The sequence below is a fragment of the Spizellomyces punctatus genome (genome assembly GCF_000182565.1).
Source record: "Spizellomyces punctatus DAOM BR117 chromosome Unknown supercont1.1, whole genome shotgun sequence".
In the NCBI taxonomy this organism is placed as follows: domain Eukaryota; kingdom Fungi; phylum Chytridiomycota; class Chytridiomycetes; order Spizellomycetales; family Spizellomycetaceae; genus Spizellomyces; species Spizellomyces punctatus.
In genome coordinates this window covers 686,426-700,604 of record NW_015971537.1, presented here as the reverse complement: position 1 = coordinate 700,604, position 14,179 = coordinate 686,426, and the positions used below count along the sequence as shown (strand labels likewise).

The 14,179-nt window shown below is 46.9% G+C and overlaps 5 protein-coding genes across 5 annotated transcripts; 1 reads left to right on the top strand and 4 right to left on the bottom strand.

Annotated features, from left to right (window-relative positions):
• Positions 1–1,918: 1,918 nt before the first annotated feature.
• SPPG_00273 (uncharacterized protein) lies at positions 1,919–3,081 on the bottom strand (the record flags this gene model as incomplete). The annotated part of the gene is made up of 4 exons (XM_016748604.1): positions 1,919–2,040; positions 2,138–2,558; positions 2,625–2,799; positions 2,945–3,081. 4 exons carry the CDS (start codon positions 3,079–3,081, stop codon positions 1,919–1,921), a joined length of 855 nt encoding a protein of 284 aa, XP_016612587.1.
• Positions 3,082–3,134: 53 nt separating this feature from the next.
• SPPG_00272 (uncharacterized protein) lies at positions 3,135–5,975 on the bottom strand. The gene is made up of 8 exons (XM_016748603.1): positions 5,073–5,975; positions 4,904–5,004; positions 4,750–4,831; positions 4,603–4,691; positions 4,378–4,520; positions 3,992–4,298; positions 3,839–3,934; positions 3,135–3,776 (listed from the first exon to the last, which is right to left on the bottom strand). Exons 1-8 carry the CDS (start codon positions 5,641–5,643, stop codon positions 3,417–3,419), a joined length of 1,749 nt encoding a protein of 582 aa, XP_016612586.1. The 5' UTR covers positions 5,644–5,975; the 3' UTR covers positions 3,135–3,416.
• A 119-nt stretch (positions 5,976–6,094) lies between these two features.
• On the bottom strand, positions 6,095–6,979 carry SPPG_00271 (uncharacterized protein). Its single transcript, XM_016748602.1, has one exon. The coding sequence runs from the start codon at positions 6,915–6,917 to the stop codon at positions 6,234–6,236; it is 684 nt and encodes a 227-aa protein (XP_016612585.1). The 5' UTR covers positions 6,918–6,979; the 3' UTR covers positions 6,095–6,233.
• Positions 6,980–7,117: 138 nt separating this feature from the next.
• On the top strand, positions 7,118–8,963 carry SPPG_00270 (uncharacterized protein). Its single transcript, XM_016748601.1, has 7 exons — positions 7,118–7,415; positions 7,483–7,536; positions 7,644–7,698; positions 7,776–7,920; positions 7,990–8,069; positions 8,134–8,310; positions 8,376–8,963. Exons 1-7 carry the CDS (start codon positions 7,144–7,146, stop codon positions 8,880–8,882), a joined length of 1,290 nt encoding a protein of 429 aa, XP_016612584.1. The 5' UTR covers positions 7,118–7,143; the 3' UTR covers positions 8,883–8,963.
• Positions 8,901–13,457, bottom strand: SPPG_00269 (uncharacterized protein). The gene is made up of 23 exons (XM_016748600.1): positions 13,272–13,457; positions 13,126–13,215; positions 12,882–13,064; positions 12,634–12,811; positions 12,529–12,569; positions 12,444–12,458; positions 12,259–12,390; positions 12,012–12,191; positions 11,827–11,949; positions 11,631–11,756; positions 11,548–11,563; positions 11,379–11,465; positions 11,299–11,316; positions 10,976–11,233; positions 10,903–10,916; positions 10,728–10,832; positions 10,505–10,666; positions 10,332–10,436; positions 10,031–10,263; positions 9,487–9,955; positions 9,306–9,410; positions 9,163–9,233; positions 8,901–9,096 (listed from the first exon to the last, which is right to left on the bottom strand). The coding sequence occupies exons 1-23, from the start codon at positions 13,389–13,391 to the stop codon at positions 8,988–8,990; spliced, it is 2,940 nt and encodes a 979-aa protein (XP_016612583.1). The 5' UTR covers positions 13,392–13,457; the 3' UTR covers positions 8,901–8,987.
• Positions 13,458–14,179: the final 722 nt, after the last annotated feature.

The window sequence follows — 14,179 nt, the reverse complement described above, 5'->3', positions numbered from 1 at the left end:
GAGAGAATTTTAGCTGGGCAGAGATCGCATTCAAAAGTACGGCGTACAGAGTGGCGTTCAATGTGGGTGCGGAGGTTGTCTGTTGAAACAAGCAAGAGTCAGGTCACAGTTGAACGTAGGGCGTCCTGTCTCCTAGAACACTTACACATGCGAGAAAACGGGCGCGAACAAATGGGGCAAAGATAGGATTTTGCAGCTTTCCCTCCACCTTCCTCCGTTTGACCATTTTGGTTTTCCACTCCAGACTCCTCCATCGGCTGCTGATCTCGCGGTGTCATGGTTGGAGATGCGGTATCCGAGTACGATCCCACAGACGATGAGCACGAACTAGCGCAGTCCGCTGTAGAGCCGTAGGAATGAGGTTGAGAGTTGGGTGGGGAAAGGGGCATACTGTGAGGTGGGAATGTGTGGGGGATGTGATGCTGGTTCCACGGTATTCGGACAGGGGATGCGGGGTGTGGACGCACAGCCGACAGCGGTGGAGATACGCATTGAGAAACTGTGGGTTGGCCTTTAGGCCACGTATGAGATATGGGAGAAGATGGTTGTGGAGAGCGCGCTGGGAGCGGAGCGGGTGGGAGAGTAGACCATGGGAGAAGGGTTGATAAACCTGGGAGGGCTACCGGTATGGGACGCTCAGAATTCCCAGACACTTGGCAAGAAGAAGAAGAACAAGACTTGCTGCTACAGTCTTGAGCGGTAGCGATGCCATGTGAATCCGAGTGTCTAACACATCCATTCCCCCATCGACTGCAAGCATCAAGGCACTTGTGCACAGTGTCGCCGAGAGCACACCAAGATGTTATATGGCTGTCCTGCTGCTGTCGGCCGTTGTCGTGGTTTAAAAGCTCACCAATGGATACCATTGCACTAGCATAAATACAAGTGTGTGTGTGCGTAGGGGTTATCTCCTTTTAGATGTTCAATACGGCGAGGCAAGCCAAAAATCAAAAACTGTTCACGTAAAAAAGAACGTTACAAAGCCTTAGTCCTGAGAGAGAGATGGGACTCCCCCGTGGGTTGAAATCTTTGATTCTTGCCCCCCTGAATAATCCTATTATATATATATATATGTTGGGCGGTGTGTCACAGGGCGCAAAAAAGAAAAAAGCAAAATGCGGGCAAGTCGGCGAGAGAGAGAGAGGGCGAGTGGAAGGGAGGAAGAGGGCGGGTGAGGGTAAAAGGGGGGGGAATGAACAAGGGCTGGGCATCACTGTTAGACATGGTTATGTCAGATGAGACAAGTCTTTCCGAAAGTTGCCGTGTGTGTTTCTCCTTGTCAAATGCCGTGGTTACGCAAGAGAGAGATGGGAGAGAGAGATGTAAAAGATTTGCTAAAAGAGAGAGTGTGTGAATGTGTGGGAAAGCGGCGAATACAAGATAAATTTTCTAGTAGCAAAAATGTGGCATAGTCAAACGGTTGAAATTTTCTTTGTCGTTGTGTGCCAATGGCAAGAAATGAAATCTCGTGGCGTGTGTGATAGAGTTTGATTATCAGTTTTTTTTTTACATTCCCAAACATGATGAACAGTTGCGAAATTTTTGATGGTCAGATGGGGGGGAATGTTAAAGATGAGATAATGGGAGATGGATGAGACATTTTGCATATCAACTTTTAAAAGATGTTTAATTGATGCGTAATCTTTGATCCTTGCCAAACGGTGTTGAAAACCCCCCTTTGAGATCCCATTTTTTTACCGCGGATATTCAGATGGTTTTCCCTTGATGGCTTAAGCAATCGACCCCCAAATTGCCATCCCACGGTATTTGTTGTCAACAAACTGGTAGAAGATGGTTGGTAAGCTACGCGAGTTTGTTTTCTCCACTCTTTATGAATTGAACATGGCAAAGGCATCTCCCAAAGCCCATAATACATCATGAATTTTGCAATGCGGAGCCGCGCAGCTCAGGATTTCTATTACGTCGTCCGGCCTTTATAGCCTAAACAAATTAGATAGCCCTCCGCAGACGCTTTCCGACTAGCGTTGGGCTTTTCATATACCACACGATCAAATTTGGCTTTCAGCTCTGTTCTCAACTCTGATATTTAAAAACACAGCAAGGACAAGTCATATTAGATTCCACACGCTGTACAAATAACGATAAGGCACAATATCCAATGGATCTAGAGGCTTACCTTGTTCACCCTCTCCTTGAAAAAACTTGCATACAAATCCACCTCCTCTCTTCAATATCCCAGGTGTCTCGGCAACCCGCAGTGCAACTTGACAGAGCTCAAACACCCTGGCCACATCCGCAGTTCGGGATCCAGTAAACGGATGCGCCATATCAGATAAAACAACATCCACCGCATCCTGGTCCGTACGGTTTGGTGCATCTTGACTGCCGTGAACCAAAGTGCAGACCTTGTCGAGGATCATTGGATCGCACATGTCTCCAGTCAAAATTTGAACATTTGGTATCGGATCAATAGGCAAGAGATCGATGGAAATGACCTTTCCTTGTGATTTGGGTCGAATGGAAACCGTCTGGTCCCTATCCGTCGACGACAAGCGTGTCCCACCTGTATCCTTTCTAATGGCATATTTTACAGCGACCTGCACACATCCCACACCATTAACCATCTTGACCTGCATCTCTCTGCAGATTCAATAAAAACATACCTGTGCCCATCCACCAGGACATCCCCCCAAATCCAATACAACCATTCCCTTTCGAATTAATCCAAACCGCTTTTGAACCTCTTCCAGTTTGTAGGCCGCTCGACTACGGTATCCATCCTGTGCACGCTGTTTTACGTACATGTCACGGGATTGTCGAGCATGCCATTGTTTTGTGCTTTTGAATGTCCATGAAAGAGGGTCGTGAGTGAACAGGCTTCAATGCAACTACCCTCTGTCATGGCCAAAAGTCTCTGGTTCTCACTTTGTCGTAGACCAGCGGACGGTGGTAGAGCCTCGGTTGGCTACGAGAGGGAGCGCACCTGCCCGCTGAAATATCGCTGTCATCGCATGTTTTGCTACAGAGCGGAATGTGTGGTGCTGCAGCCCGAAATATCGCAGCATTAGCTTCTTGCTCAAGAGCGGAATGATTACGCTTGCCTACAGACGGTGTTGGCATAGCAACGTCCTCGTAGAGGCGATCGTAACAATGCTGTCGATAGTCACCCACATGCAAACAACACCAAAAGAAAAACTGTATTTAGATATAGGACTTTTGAATGAAAAAAAAGATAATGTACAATAATCTGTGCAAAAGAAGTGACTATAATGCGAGTCTCAAAAGTACACAAGTGAGATAGGCAGCCGGAACTCGTGTTTAGCGCCAGAGAAAGAGCTACGTGCAAAGCCCACCATGCAAGCCCACGTAAAACTTTCACGACAATGCACAAAAGACAACTTGCTTGACGCCGAAAACACGCCGCAGATCACCCGCCATCTCCCTTGTTGAGAAATTTAGGCCGTTTCTGGGGTACTTTGCACAACATCCACTCCATTCGGCCCATGACCTTCTTCATCGGTAAAGTCCTCTTCGCCTTCAGTGCTTTCAACTTCCAAAAATTCATCATTACTGCTTGACCCCGTATCACCTTCCCCCACCTCCCTTCCATTCGCACTCCCTGTGTCCCCACTCCCTCTCTCGTCATCCCCGCTCACTGAATTCCGTGAGCCTACTGATGGCGATGGGGATCGACTTTCGTACTGCGATAGTCTTTTTCGAAGTGTATTTCGCTCCGTTTGGAGGGCACGGCACAGATTTTCCATTTTTGCTTTCCCTGCTAGAGCGTTCTCTAGGGCTTTGTGATTTTTTGTTCGCTGTTGGGAAGAAATTAGCCGTTTAATACATTTGTGAGTTGCCCCGAACCAGTAATACTTGCCTCCTCCGCCATTTCTAATATATTTTTGTTCATCTTTTCACATTTTAGTTTGGCGGCAGTGTTTTCTTTTTCTAGCTTCCTCGTCTTTTTCGTCATCTGGTAGTACCGCTAAATAACAACATCTGCCGTGAACTCTGCAATGTGCCAACGTACCTGCTCCATTTCTTTCCGAAACGTTATAAACAGCTCATTGCTTTTATTCAGCGTCTCCTCAACCTGCTTGAACTTTTCCACATATATAGACAGCTGCTTCCGCAAGTCCGTCTCCGTCTTCACAAAAGACGCCACTTGAGCCTTTAAAGCAGTGCCTTTTATAGTTTCCTCCTCCGTCGCACGTCGTTGTTGCTCAAGTTTCGCCTCCAAGAGCTGGATCTCAATCTCCCGTGATTTCACCATTGAGTTGTAATGCTTCTCTCGCAGTTCATATTGCTCAAGGAAACTTTTGAATTTATCCTTCAGCCTGTGGTGGATTACTTGTCAGCCAAAAAGCTCAACGGTGTAATGTGCTAGGGGCGGTTCGGGAGTTTAGTGGAACATACATTTCACTGTCCTCTGCTCTTCGCTTCTTCTCGTCGCTGTCTTCCTCCATCTTTGATTTTATCTCCCAAATGGTGCTTTCAAACTTTGAAGACAGTTCTTCCCTCTTTTGCTGCTCGCTGACGGCCAAGCGCTTGCTTTCCTCCTGATATTACCGTGTGGCATATCAGCGATCACGAAAGAAAAGAGTAACAGGGAACCAAGCCGGTCTGGGGGCGGCATCATACCTTTACTCGTTTATTTTCTTTTTGTAATTCTCTACAAAGAGCCTCAATTTTCTGCTTTTGGGCATGAAGCTTTGTGTACTCGGCCTTTGCTGGATAGCCGCAGTCAGACGAGATGTAGTGTGGCAAAAGGTCAAACCTCCGACCTACAGGAATCTTTCTCTTTATTCGATTGTTCTAGTTTCCGTTTGAGTTTTCCGTGGTCTCGTTCCAGGCGTTTGTTCTCTTGGAACTAGTCAAGGACAGTCACAGGCTAGTCAGTACCGTCGATACGATTCTTCCAGCGCGTCTTGGCGTAACTCACCAAGTCCATATATTTAGTTTGGATCAGTTCTAGTTTCTCTGTACTAGTTTGGTTCTCCATGAGTTGGCTGATATCTTTTGACGCCTTTTTCACCGCCTTGGCTAACCAAATTCCAACACGCATCAGTCATCACATATAAACGCCTATCAATCGATCAGAGGGAATCTACCAATAGCCTTCTCCTCCTCTTCCTCCAGTGTTGACTCAGTCTCCAGTTGAACGATCTTTGATTGGATCATCGATGATAACTCCTCAGGTGCCAGTGCCTTCTTCTGTGGTTTTGGTGCCTTTTTTATTCCGGCTGCGTTAGATGCTGGTGATGACGCTTGCGAGACAGTAACAGATGCGGATGGAGGGGTATTGACAGGTCCACTACTTCTGGTGGGTGAGGATTGTCGATGAACGGCTGAACTCGGCGGTATACCGTTTGGTGTCTGCCCATTTATACCCTTATGCAAGGATTGCCCTCTAGGTGGAGCAGACTGGGTCGGTGCCTGCCGTACCTCTGGTGCGTCAGATAGATTGCCTCCTCTCTCTCCAACTCCATGGGCAGCCAGTGCGACTGCAGGCTGACCACTGGGCTCTTGACTTCGCATTTGCATTGGACTTGGCGAGAAAACTGGTACCTGAGAGGGAGGCTTACGGCAGGATATGGGAGTTGTTGCAGTGATCGTGCTTGTGTGCTCGTGTGTATGATTCTGTGCTATCTCACTTCCCGAAGAATGCAAACTGACAGGCATTGGCAAAGCGACAAAGATTTCGAGATTTGGAGAGAAATGACTGTGACTCCAGCAACTACAAATCTGCAATGAAAGCCCGCAGCAGAATTAAGGAAAGAATATTCGGCCAATAAAGTCGGCACTGGGAGATTTTGATTCCTGGTGTGGGCAAGTGTTCGGTTTTGAGGTGCAGTGCATGCGGTGTTGCAGGTTGAAATCGTGACGACCTATCAATTGTTGTTTGAATTACGAACTGAGGATTACGGGTAGTGAGAGTAAGGTATCTTGGGCAAAGGAGAGATTCGCTGAGAACCTGGCAATGGTGTCGAGTTGTCAACTACGACAAAACAACTGTCGAGTGTAAATAACTCGCGTGGGTTTGATTTTTTCCTGCTCTTTCACTGACACTCGGGGCTTAGTAAGGCTTTGTTACTGCGCGCAAGTCTGCCCTCAAGCGATATCCTACACCACATACTGCTGCATGGAGCCCATTATCCGGGTCTATTGACTATTGTAGAACATTTGCGGACTTTGGTATTTTATTAGACCCATTGCTCTACATCTGATGTCCAAAACTAGTCGGTATAAAGTGAGCCTCTAAGACAAATTACTCAGTTCCGCAGCTTGGCTAACAGTTTTACTTCAAGTCTATCTTTCACTCCCTCCTTCCAATCATCGTCCGTGATCGTTAGAATCACAGTATGGCGCCATTGCCCGTGCAACAACATGTGCTTTCTCAAATATCCATCTTGCTGGAATCCTATCGATGCAGCACATTGCCTGGAGGCGACATTGAGATGATGTGCTCTCCATTCAACATGAACATACTGTAGATTCTCGAAAGCGTGTCGAATTAGGAGGTAACCTGCCTCTGTAGCGAACCCAGCACCGTGCGTACCGGGATTCAACCAAACAGGTCCAATTTCGATATTCTTGTGCTGTGGAACAATGTTGATATATCCAAAGACCCCGATGCGCTTAAGCTCCTCGTTTTTATTGTCACCGTGTGGCAATAGCCACACAGTAAACATCATGGCATTGGGACTTCCCAACAGTTTTGGTCCCAGGTGAAAACGCTCAAACTCTTCAACACTTTCAAATGGTCCCCACGGAAAGTGTTCGAATACGTTCTGTCCCTGATTATGAGATAGCGAATACAGCTCCGGTAGGTCGTCCGCGGTCGTCGGCGTCAGTCGAAGGCGTGGACCTTCGAGCTGAACTGGTTCGAACAACGTACAGCTGCCATTCCAGTTATGGAAAGGTTGGACGACAAACTTTGGTTCTTCGGACTGCATATCTTTTTCGGCCGATGCAGTGCTCTGGAGAAGGTCATTTTGACGGTGAGGTTTAAAGCATGTGTTTTCGCACACCGTGGATTTCACTCGATCGTGAAATGCATGAGTCATCGAATGGAAGTGATCGGATGAGTCATCCAGAACGTGGCTTGTCGCCAGACTCCGACCATTAGCATGATTGTAGTATCACTCGCTACAATATTGTTGTCTGTTAACCACAATAAGGATGGCCGCTATCACAAGATCCCGACAAAAGCTGCGCAATCCGCCAGATGCTGTTGCTGCTGACCCTCCCTCTGTACGGTTTGCCGAAACTCCTGCTCAACCAGCAGATTCCGGTTCCGTGGACAGAACCGGCAAATCCTCAAAAACAGAAGGAAAGAAGAAAGTGGCAATAGGAACCACAATTGCAAAACAATTGATGAAGGGAGGAAAGCGTGGTCAAGGGCAAGGCGACCTTAAACTTGAAGATTTGGATGAAGCTGTCTTAAGACGAAGGTTAGATGTCGGCGTGTTTTCAATTATGGTTTACGGTTGACACTTACGCCCTTCCCAATGTGAACAGATTAGAGACGTTAGAGACAGAGCTAGCAGATTATAAGGCTAAATGCGAGCGACAGTAAGTGCCTCCTCAGATCCCTGTCTTTCAGGTACTCCAAGGATGTTCCTCAAGACGTCTTTAATCACCACTCACCTTGTTCATGCCCTTTATTGCTGTTCTAATAGTAAAAAAGAGAATGACTGGTATCGAGAAGAGATTGAAGCCTGTCAGCGGGACACCGTACGTATAAATTGATGTTATCATGGTCTCATATCATCAGTGCAACTCATGTATGCTGACCGTACACTTCCTCACAGGCCGAATACATTTCATACCTAGAGTCAAAAAAGTCTGAGAAACAAAGTGCCATCGACCAGCTGATTGAAAGCAGCAAACTAGATTTGGAGAGCTTTGTTGCCAAGAAGAAGGCCAAAGAAGTGGAAAACGAGGCCAAGATGGAAGGTTAGCCCCGAGCACCTCCATCGCAAGTCATGAACTCGGCCTAATATTTTCACCTTCGTGGCGGGCCAGACCTACGCAAGCAGATCTTAGATCTTGAAGACAAAATTGACACCAAACAACAAGAAGTCCAAAGTCTTTCAGATGTTATGGTATGCAAACTAGAACGTCTTCTCTAACGAAAACTTGGTAGCTCATCAGCATCACCATTCTCAGTCCCGTCGCGCCCGACACGAATCTGATATCGCCCACCTCCACAAAGAAATGCAGGAAGCCGAGCATCAGCACCAAATCCGAGTAGCAGAGCTCGAAAGAACGTTACTGGAAGAGCGCATTAAAGTTCAGAAAGAGACAGATGCAAAGATCAAGGAGATGGAGAGCGCGGCACATGAGGTAATTTACCATTACAGCCATCACATTCCCCGAATAGGACTCTTAATGCGCCTCTTGGCATACAGAAAGCCCACAAGTATTTAACCACCCACATTAGCGCTCTTGACTCAGAGAACCAGCGTTTGTCGACTCAACTGCGAGCACTTATAACCCGAACACAGGATCTCCTTGACCAGAAGCACAAGCTGGAAGCTCAAAATATCCAACTGCTGCGTGATTCAACTGTTCGTCAGGATATGCTGAATATCCGACTTCAAAAGGTGGTCCAATCCGAAAAACGGCGAGAAAGAGGGCGAGACAAGAGAAGGGATTTGGAAAAATTGGAAAGAAAAAGAGCAATGGAGAAGGTGGTCCGGATGGCAGCAGAAAGAGAGAAGATGACTGAGTGGGCAGGAACTCGGGGTGTTTCGGCCGGAGCGGTGCTTAGAACACCTCCCGCAGGACGCCCAGGTGAAATCGCTGAACTCATCTTCACCACGGAGGCGAAAGGTAAGGAAGGAGCTATTGCCTCCTTAACTATCAAGGACGAAGACCTCGATTGGTCGGATGAGGAAGATGATGAATATCTATAAACACATACTAGTGCACAATTCTGTTATCCATGTCTGTACAAATTAAAACAATTACTTGAATACCATCCATGATAAACCATACTACTAGGGCGACAGCTAACTAAACTATCCACGCTTGGGCAGTCTCTGTACTATAGTAGAATATCTCTTCCCAGATCTCCCCACAGGTGCCTCAATCTCTTGAAGATCTACAATCTTTTTACTTCTCAATTTTCTTACAGTTATTAGCAGTATTAGCAACTTCATGCTCGTGTATATGATGTATTCGCGGAAATCTCACCTCTTCTTTTTAATGGGTTCTTCAGGTTTGGATTTATTGTCATCGTCAATGCCAGATGGGTCGCGGGTCATCTTACGGGATCCACAGAGAATTCCACATTAATCCCGATTTTAAAAGCCGTCAAAGAACCTATAAGAACATACCGAGGCTTGATTTTCTTCGACATTCTGTGGCTTAAGAATGTGGTCAGAGGAGGGGGACGATGTTATTGGCTGGTCAATTTGGGCTTCGTAGGTGGGACTTGAGTTCTTTGGATATTGGACGATTTGGTATCAATATCAGACTCGTAATTGCGTCGCTGCGATACTGATACTGGAACCATACCACTTCAGCAGCAACTGATTCGACGGTGGCATCCATGTCCTCATTTCCAGATTGGGATTCCTTTACTAGTGGCCCATCAACCTTCTTTTTTCGGCCCACCGATTGTTTCACATATGTGTGCCGATTTTCGTCGCCCAAGGTCACATCTTCAACGATTGTCTCTGGGAATGACGGTTCCTGTGCTTCCAACCCTTCCGCTTCGAATGTCCCGTCAGTCGTGTCTCGCGCGGCTTTCCGTTTTTTCTCACGTGTGGAATGCAAAGTCCCCATAGCCGGTTCTGATAATCGCTTTTCCTTTGTACGAGATATTCGTCGCCTAGGTGGAACTGCGCTGTGTCGCTTTTTCGCATTCTTTGAGCCATGTCCTGGCAAAATCATGACTTCAGGAGTTGATCCTTTAGAAACGCTGCCGTCTGACGTAGCGTGTTCTTCAGCAGCCTTGGCTTCAAGATATTCTGTAGAGTATCTCCTTTGAAATACCAAGAATGTGCGACGTTAGGTAAAGCACGCAGGGTCACTCAAAGATGAGAACGCGATCCCTCACAATATCCTTCGCTTTGAAGTTGTTTCATGTGACGCTGAAAGAGGGTGACTGGTGGTATTTTCCACTGTTATTGACTGGTCGTCTAGATCCTGCATCGACTCCTCGGATGGTAGTATCTCGGTTGTTTCATTTACACTGTTGGCGTCATGCCGTTCTTCCATCCTCTTAAGTTCCCAAAAGTCGAGTTCAAGCTTTCTTGCTTTGCCCTCTTGGATTACTAGTTGGTCACTCAGCTAGGAAGGGAAGGAGAGGTTATCAACGCCTGGATCCCATGCTTGGCATATTTTCCTGTTCCTCGCACCTGGGCAATCTTCTGTTGATACATTTCCTGAACAACTTTGGCAGCTTCTTTGGCTGCGATACCTTCCTCGATGGTTCGCGCCAACTGATCTTCAAGATTGCGGATCTAATGGAGGAGCCATGACCAGAATATGAGAATGGGATATGTCACGCCTTGCGACCTGTGATGGCCACCTTCTCTCCAAGAACTTCAGAGGAACCGCTCAATGGAAGTTTTTCCCCAAGTCCGTTGCTCATCTCCATTTCTCTGATCCTCTGCCGTAATTTGATGACGGTATCTCGCTCAACCTCCAACGCAGAAGTACGAAGCTCCAGTTCTTTGCTCAAGTATGATATCTAAGCGATTACGATTCTTTTAGACAAGAACAATGGAAACAACAAAGATATCATCGTGAACCTGTCTCTGCAGAACTCCGGACTCCCCGTTCTCAACTGCCACATCGTGAAGCTGTCGCTCTTGTTCCTCAATGAGCCTGCTTTGCTCAGCAAGGCGACGCTGAAGCTGGACGTGTGCATGAAATTGTACATTTGAGTATGCAGCAGAAGAGGGGAAATCGTAAGTACCGTTTCACCTTATCAATCTTGTCTGGAAAAATCGATTAGCTCATTATGCCCACCAGCAGACCAGCAACACACCAAACGTACCCTTGTGCATTGCATTTGCCATATCTAGCTTTCTGTCCAATTTCTCTTGCTCATGCCGTTCTGCCTGCTTTCGACGCTCCCGATGTTTTAACTCCATTTCCTGTAATCGCTTACTCATCTCCCTGGCGCAATCCTGTCGTACCGCCAATTCTTGCTCAACTAGTCGGCATTCAGTTTCGCGAAGTTGCTGACGAAGTGATGACACTTGCTGTAAAAGTTCGGCGTTCAGAATGCTCATGGCCGGATCCGGATCAACGTCTTTCATCGCGTAATCTTAGTGGAACGTCTCGAGGGTGAGAACGTAAGATGTAAGTGCATCTTACCGTTAGCTTCGGCCTTGCCTGATCATAAGGATGTCAATTGGTTGACTACACAAGTGTTCTGTATTGAACGGAGCCCTTACCATTCACCCCAGCATGCAAAGCACCGGCTCTTTGAGCAAAACGGAAAACTTCGGAGGTGACTCGGAAGTGCTGCATGGATGGATTTACTAGACATGGCTATTTAGCTCTTCTTCAACGGCAGCACACGTACGGCAGAGCAGGGAAATAGTGAAATTGTCCCATACTAACCATTCACGATGAACCCCTGCAGGTCAATTCAGATGAATCAGTTGTCAATCCGGCGTGCTCTGAGTATGGAGCAAAATACTCACAACTTGTCCATGCTCAAAGTATGGCTGAATGAGCATTGTCAACTTGCTTTCTCGCCAGGGGATCACGACCTTCTTAGCAGTCCGGCTTTGATTTTCGCGCATACCTTCGATGCACATGGCCAAAGTCTTGATAAAAAGAAAACGGCTGTCAGCACGCTGCCCATATGAGAGAAACAAACAGATACAATTTACGCACATGCAAACTCTTGTTGATGTTCTTGGTCTCTCGATGCGCTTTCCCCTCAACACCCGATTGCCCAATTCGCTCAGCCCCGGCTAGGTCCACTACAGCAACCCGACTAATCTCTGTCCCTGCAATCTAGGCAAGTCTTCGTCTTTCAGCAAACGTTGCGTCGATATTGTGGCGTACTGCTGACAGACCTTGGATGTTCCATCTGCAACTGGAATTCGCAAAACTTTCACGACAGACAAAAGATGGGACCGCGAACTAGCTTCGTTCATTCGAGTGCTCAGAACACTTCGATTACGCATCACGTCTTCGACGACCTGTCGAGCGTGGTCCATATCCTTTATTCGAACTTCTACCTGACCATTGATATACTGCTCCAAGGTCAAGTCGTCAGTCGTCAGTACATATGAACGAGAAAAGTGTCCAATTTGGTCCCACCTTGCGGCCTTCCACGTCTTCCTTCAATTGGGCTATTGGACGCTTGGACGCAGTTTCTGAGACTTTGCGGAAGATTCTATCATTTGAATCTGCGTTTACAGCTTCTGCTGTCGCATTTTGCAAATCATAAACCTGTCGGAGGGTGGTTAACAAGCGTTGACACTCTCCAGACTCAGGACAGCAACCTGCTCTATGTAAATCTATTGAACGTTCGAAGAGAAATTGAGCTTACAGGTCGCACGCAAAAGACACTTAAAAACACGACATTACCTCTGCAAACGAAAGATAAATCGCATACTCGTATCTAACTCCTTAACAAGGCTGCATGAGATCTACCGATCAACTTTTTGACATCTGTATGCGCAACGAAGGTACCTTCATTGGGAGCGATCGATATCTTCCTGGGCATGGTCCCCGTAGTCGTCTGAATATCATTCCACCGCACTGGTTTAATCCCTAATTTTGTTGGCGCCCCCTTCACTCGGTTCAATATCGTTTCAATTGTCCGTAGAAGGATCCCCGGCTGGTCAGGTGTTCCCTTTGTTGTGAAAGTCTGGTGATATTAACATCGAAGACGTTAGCTCCGAACAGCAGCTAGCATACGTCAAATATCATCTGCAGACCTTCCCACTACTTGATGCACCGTAAGCCATTAGCAAGGCCGAAGATTCACCAGGTGAGAATATCTCGTCTACCATAGGTCCAACGACACTGTCGTAGACTTCCTTTTGAGTGGCAGTTTCTTTGAAGACGTGCGAAAATGCGTAGCGCTCTGCCTTCAGTGCCTTCAATCGTCCTCTCTCTGCCTACGTAGACTCAAAATTGAAATACGTAGAAGGTGGTATAGTTGCGCAGATATATCCTTACCCTGCTGCCACCTGTTATCTCCACCTCGGTTTCACTTAAAACGTTCACATAACGGTCTTCATCTGCTGTTGGTCGTACGCGCAAGTATACCTATCAAGCAGCATCTTCAGCTACCAAAGGGGCGAACTATGAACTTTATTACTTACGGGCATAAGTGAAGCATTGTCTGACAGATCCTTCTTGAGATCACCAGATGCCTTCCTCTTCAGAGACAGTACTGGTTGAAGGACAGCCTCGTCCCTTAAAGAAGGAGTAGAGTCAACCATGATATATCTGCGCTCCCTTGCTCCTTAGCCGTTAAGGTTGAGCATCTATAAGCGCATGCTGTCAAGATCGCGCAACTGCGACGTCCAGACGATTTCCGCTTGCTTAGTACGCGTCCAGACAAACACGTGACTCTACTGCCTTCCATCACTGTCCCTTGCTTCCATCCGAATCAGGTTGGCGTACTGGTCCTGCACGCTAAAGCTTCCTTGTCTTCCACTGTACAAAACCAAAAAAAGAAAAAAACATCTCACCATGACAGATGCAAACGACGCTCAGGACGAACGCAAAGTATGTACTGTAAAGCTGAATCTGCAATTTTCACAACGCGGATGATTCGTCTTCACGTCACATATGCTAATTGCGATCACTGGTTTGTGTGAACAGCCTGAAACTGTTCAGCATATCAATCTCAAGGTGCTAGGACAAGATCAGTCCGAAATTGGTACGTTGGTCCTGTGACGGCACACGGAAGCTACAGTCTCATCCCGCACTCCCACATAGCCTTCAAGATCAAGAGAACAACCCCTCTGCAGCGGTTGATGGATGCCTATGTTGCCAAAACCGGACAGGTATGTCGATCCTTGCCATTCAAATAAGAAGAGTATTGCATATCATCAGAATGAACCGACCCATTAAATATTAATTGCGTTAGGACAAGAACTCCGTACGATTTTTGTACGATGGGCAACGTATTAACGGCCATGAAACTCCGGATGAGGTATGTTGATTGCGACTCCGCACTATAGCGGAATAGCTCTTCTGAGGATACAAATGGATATCAGTTTGC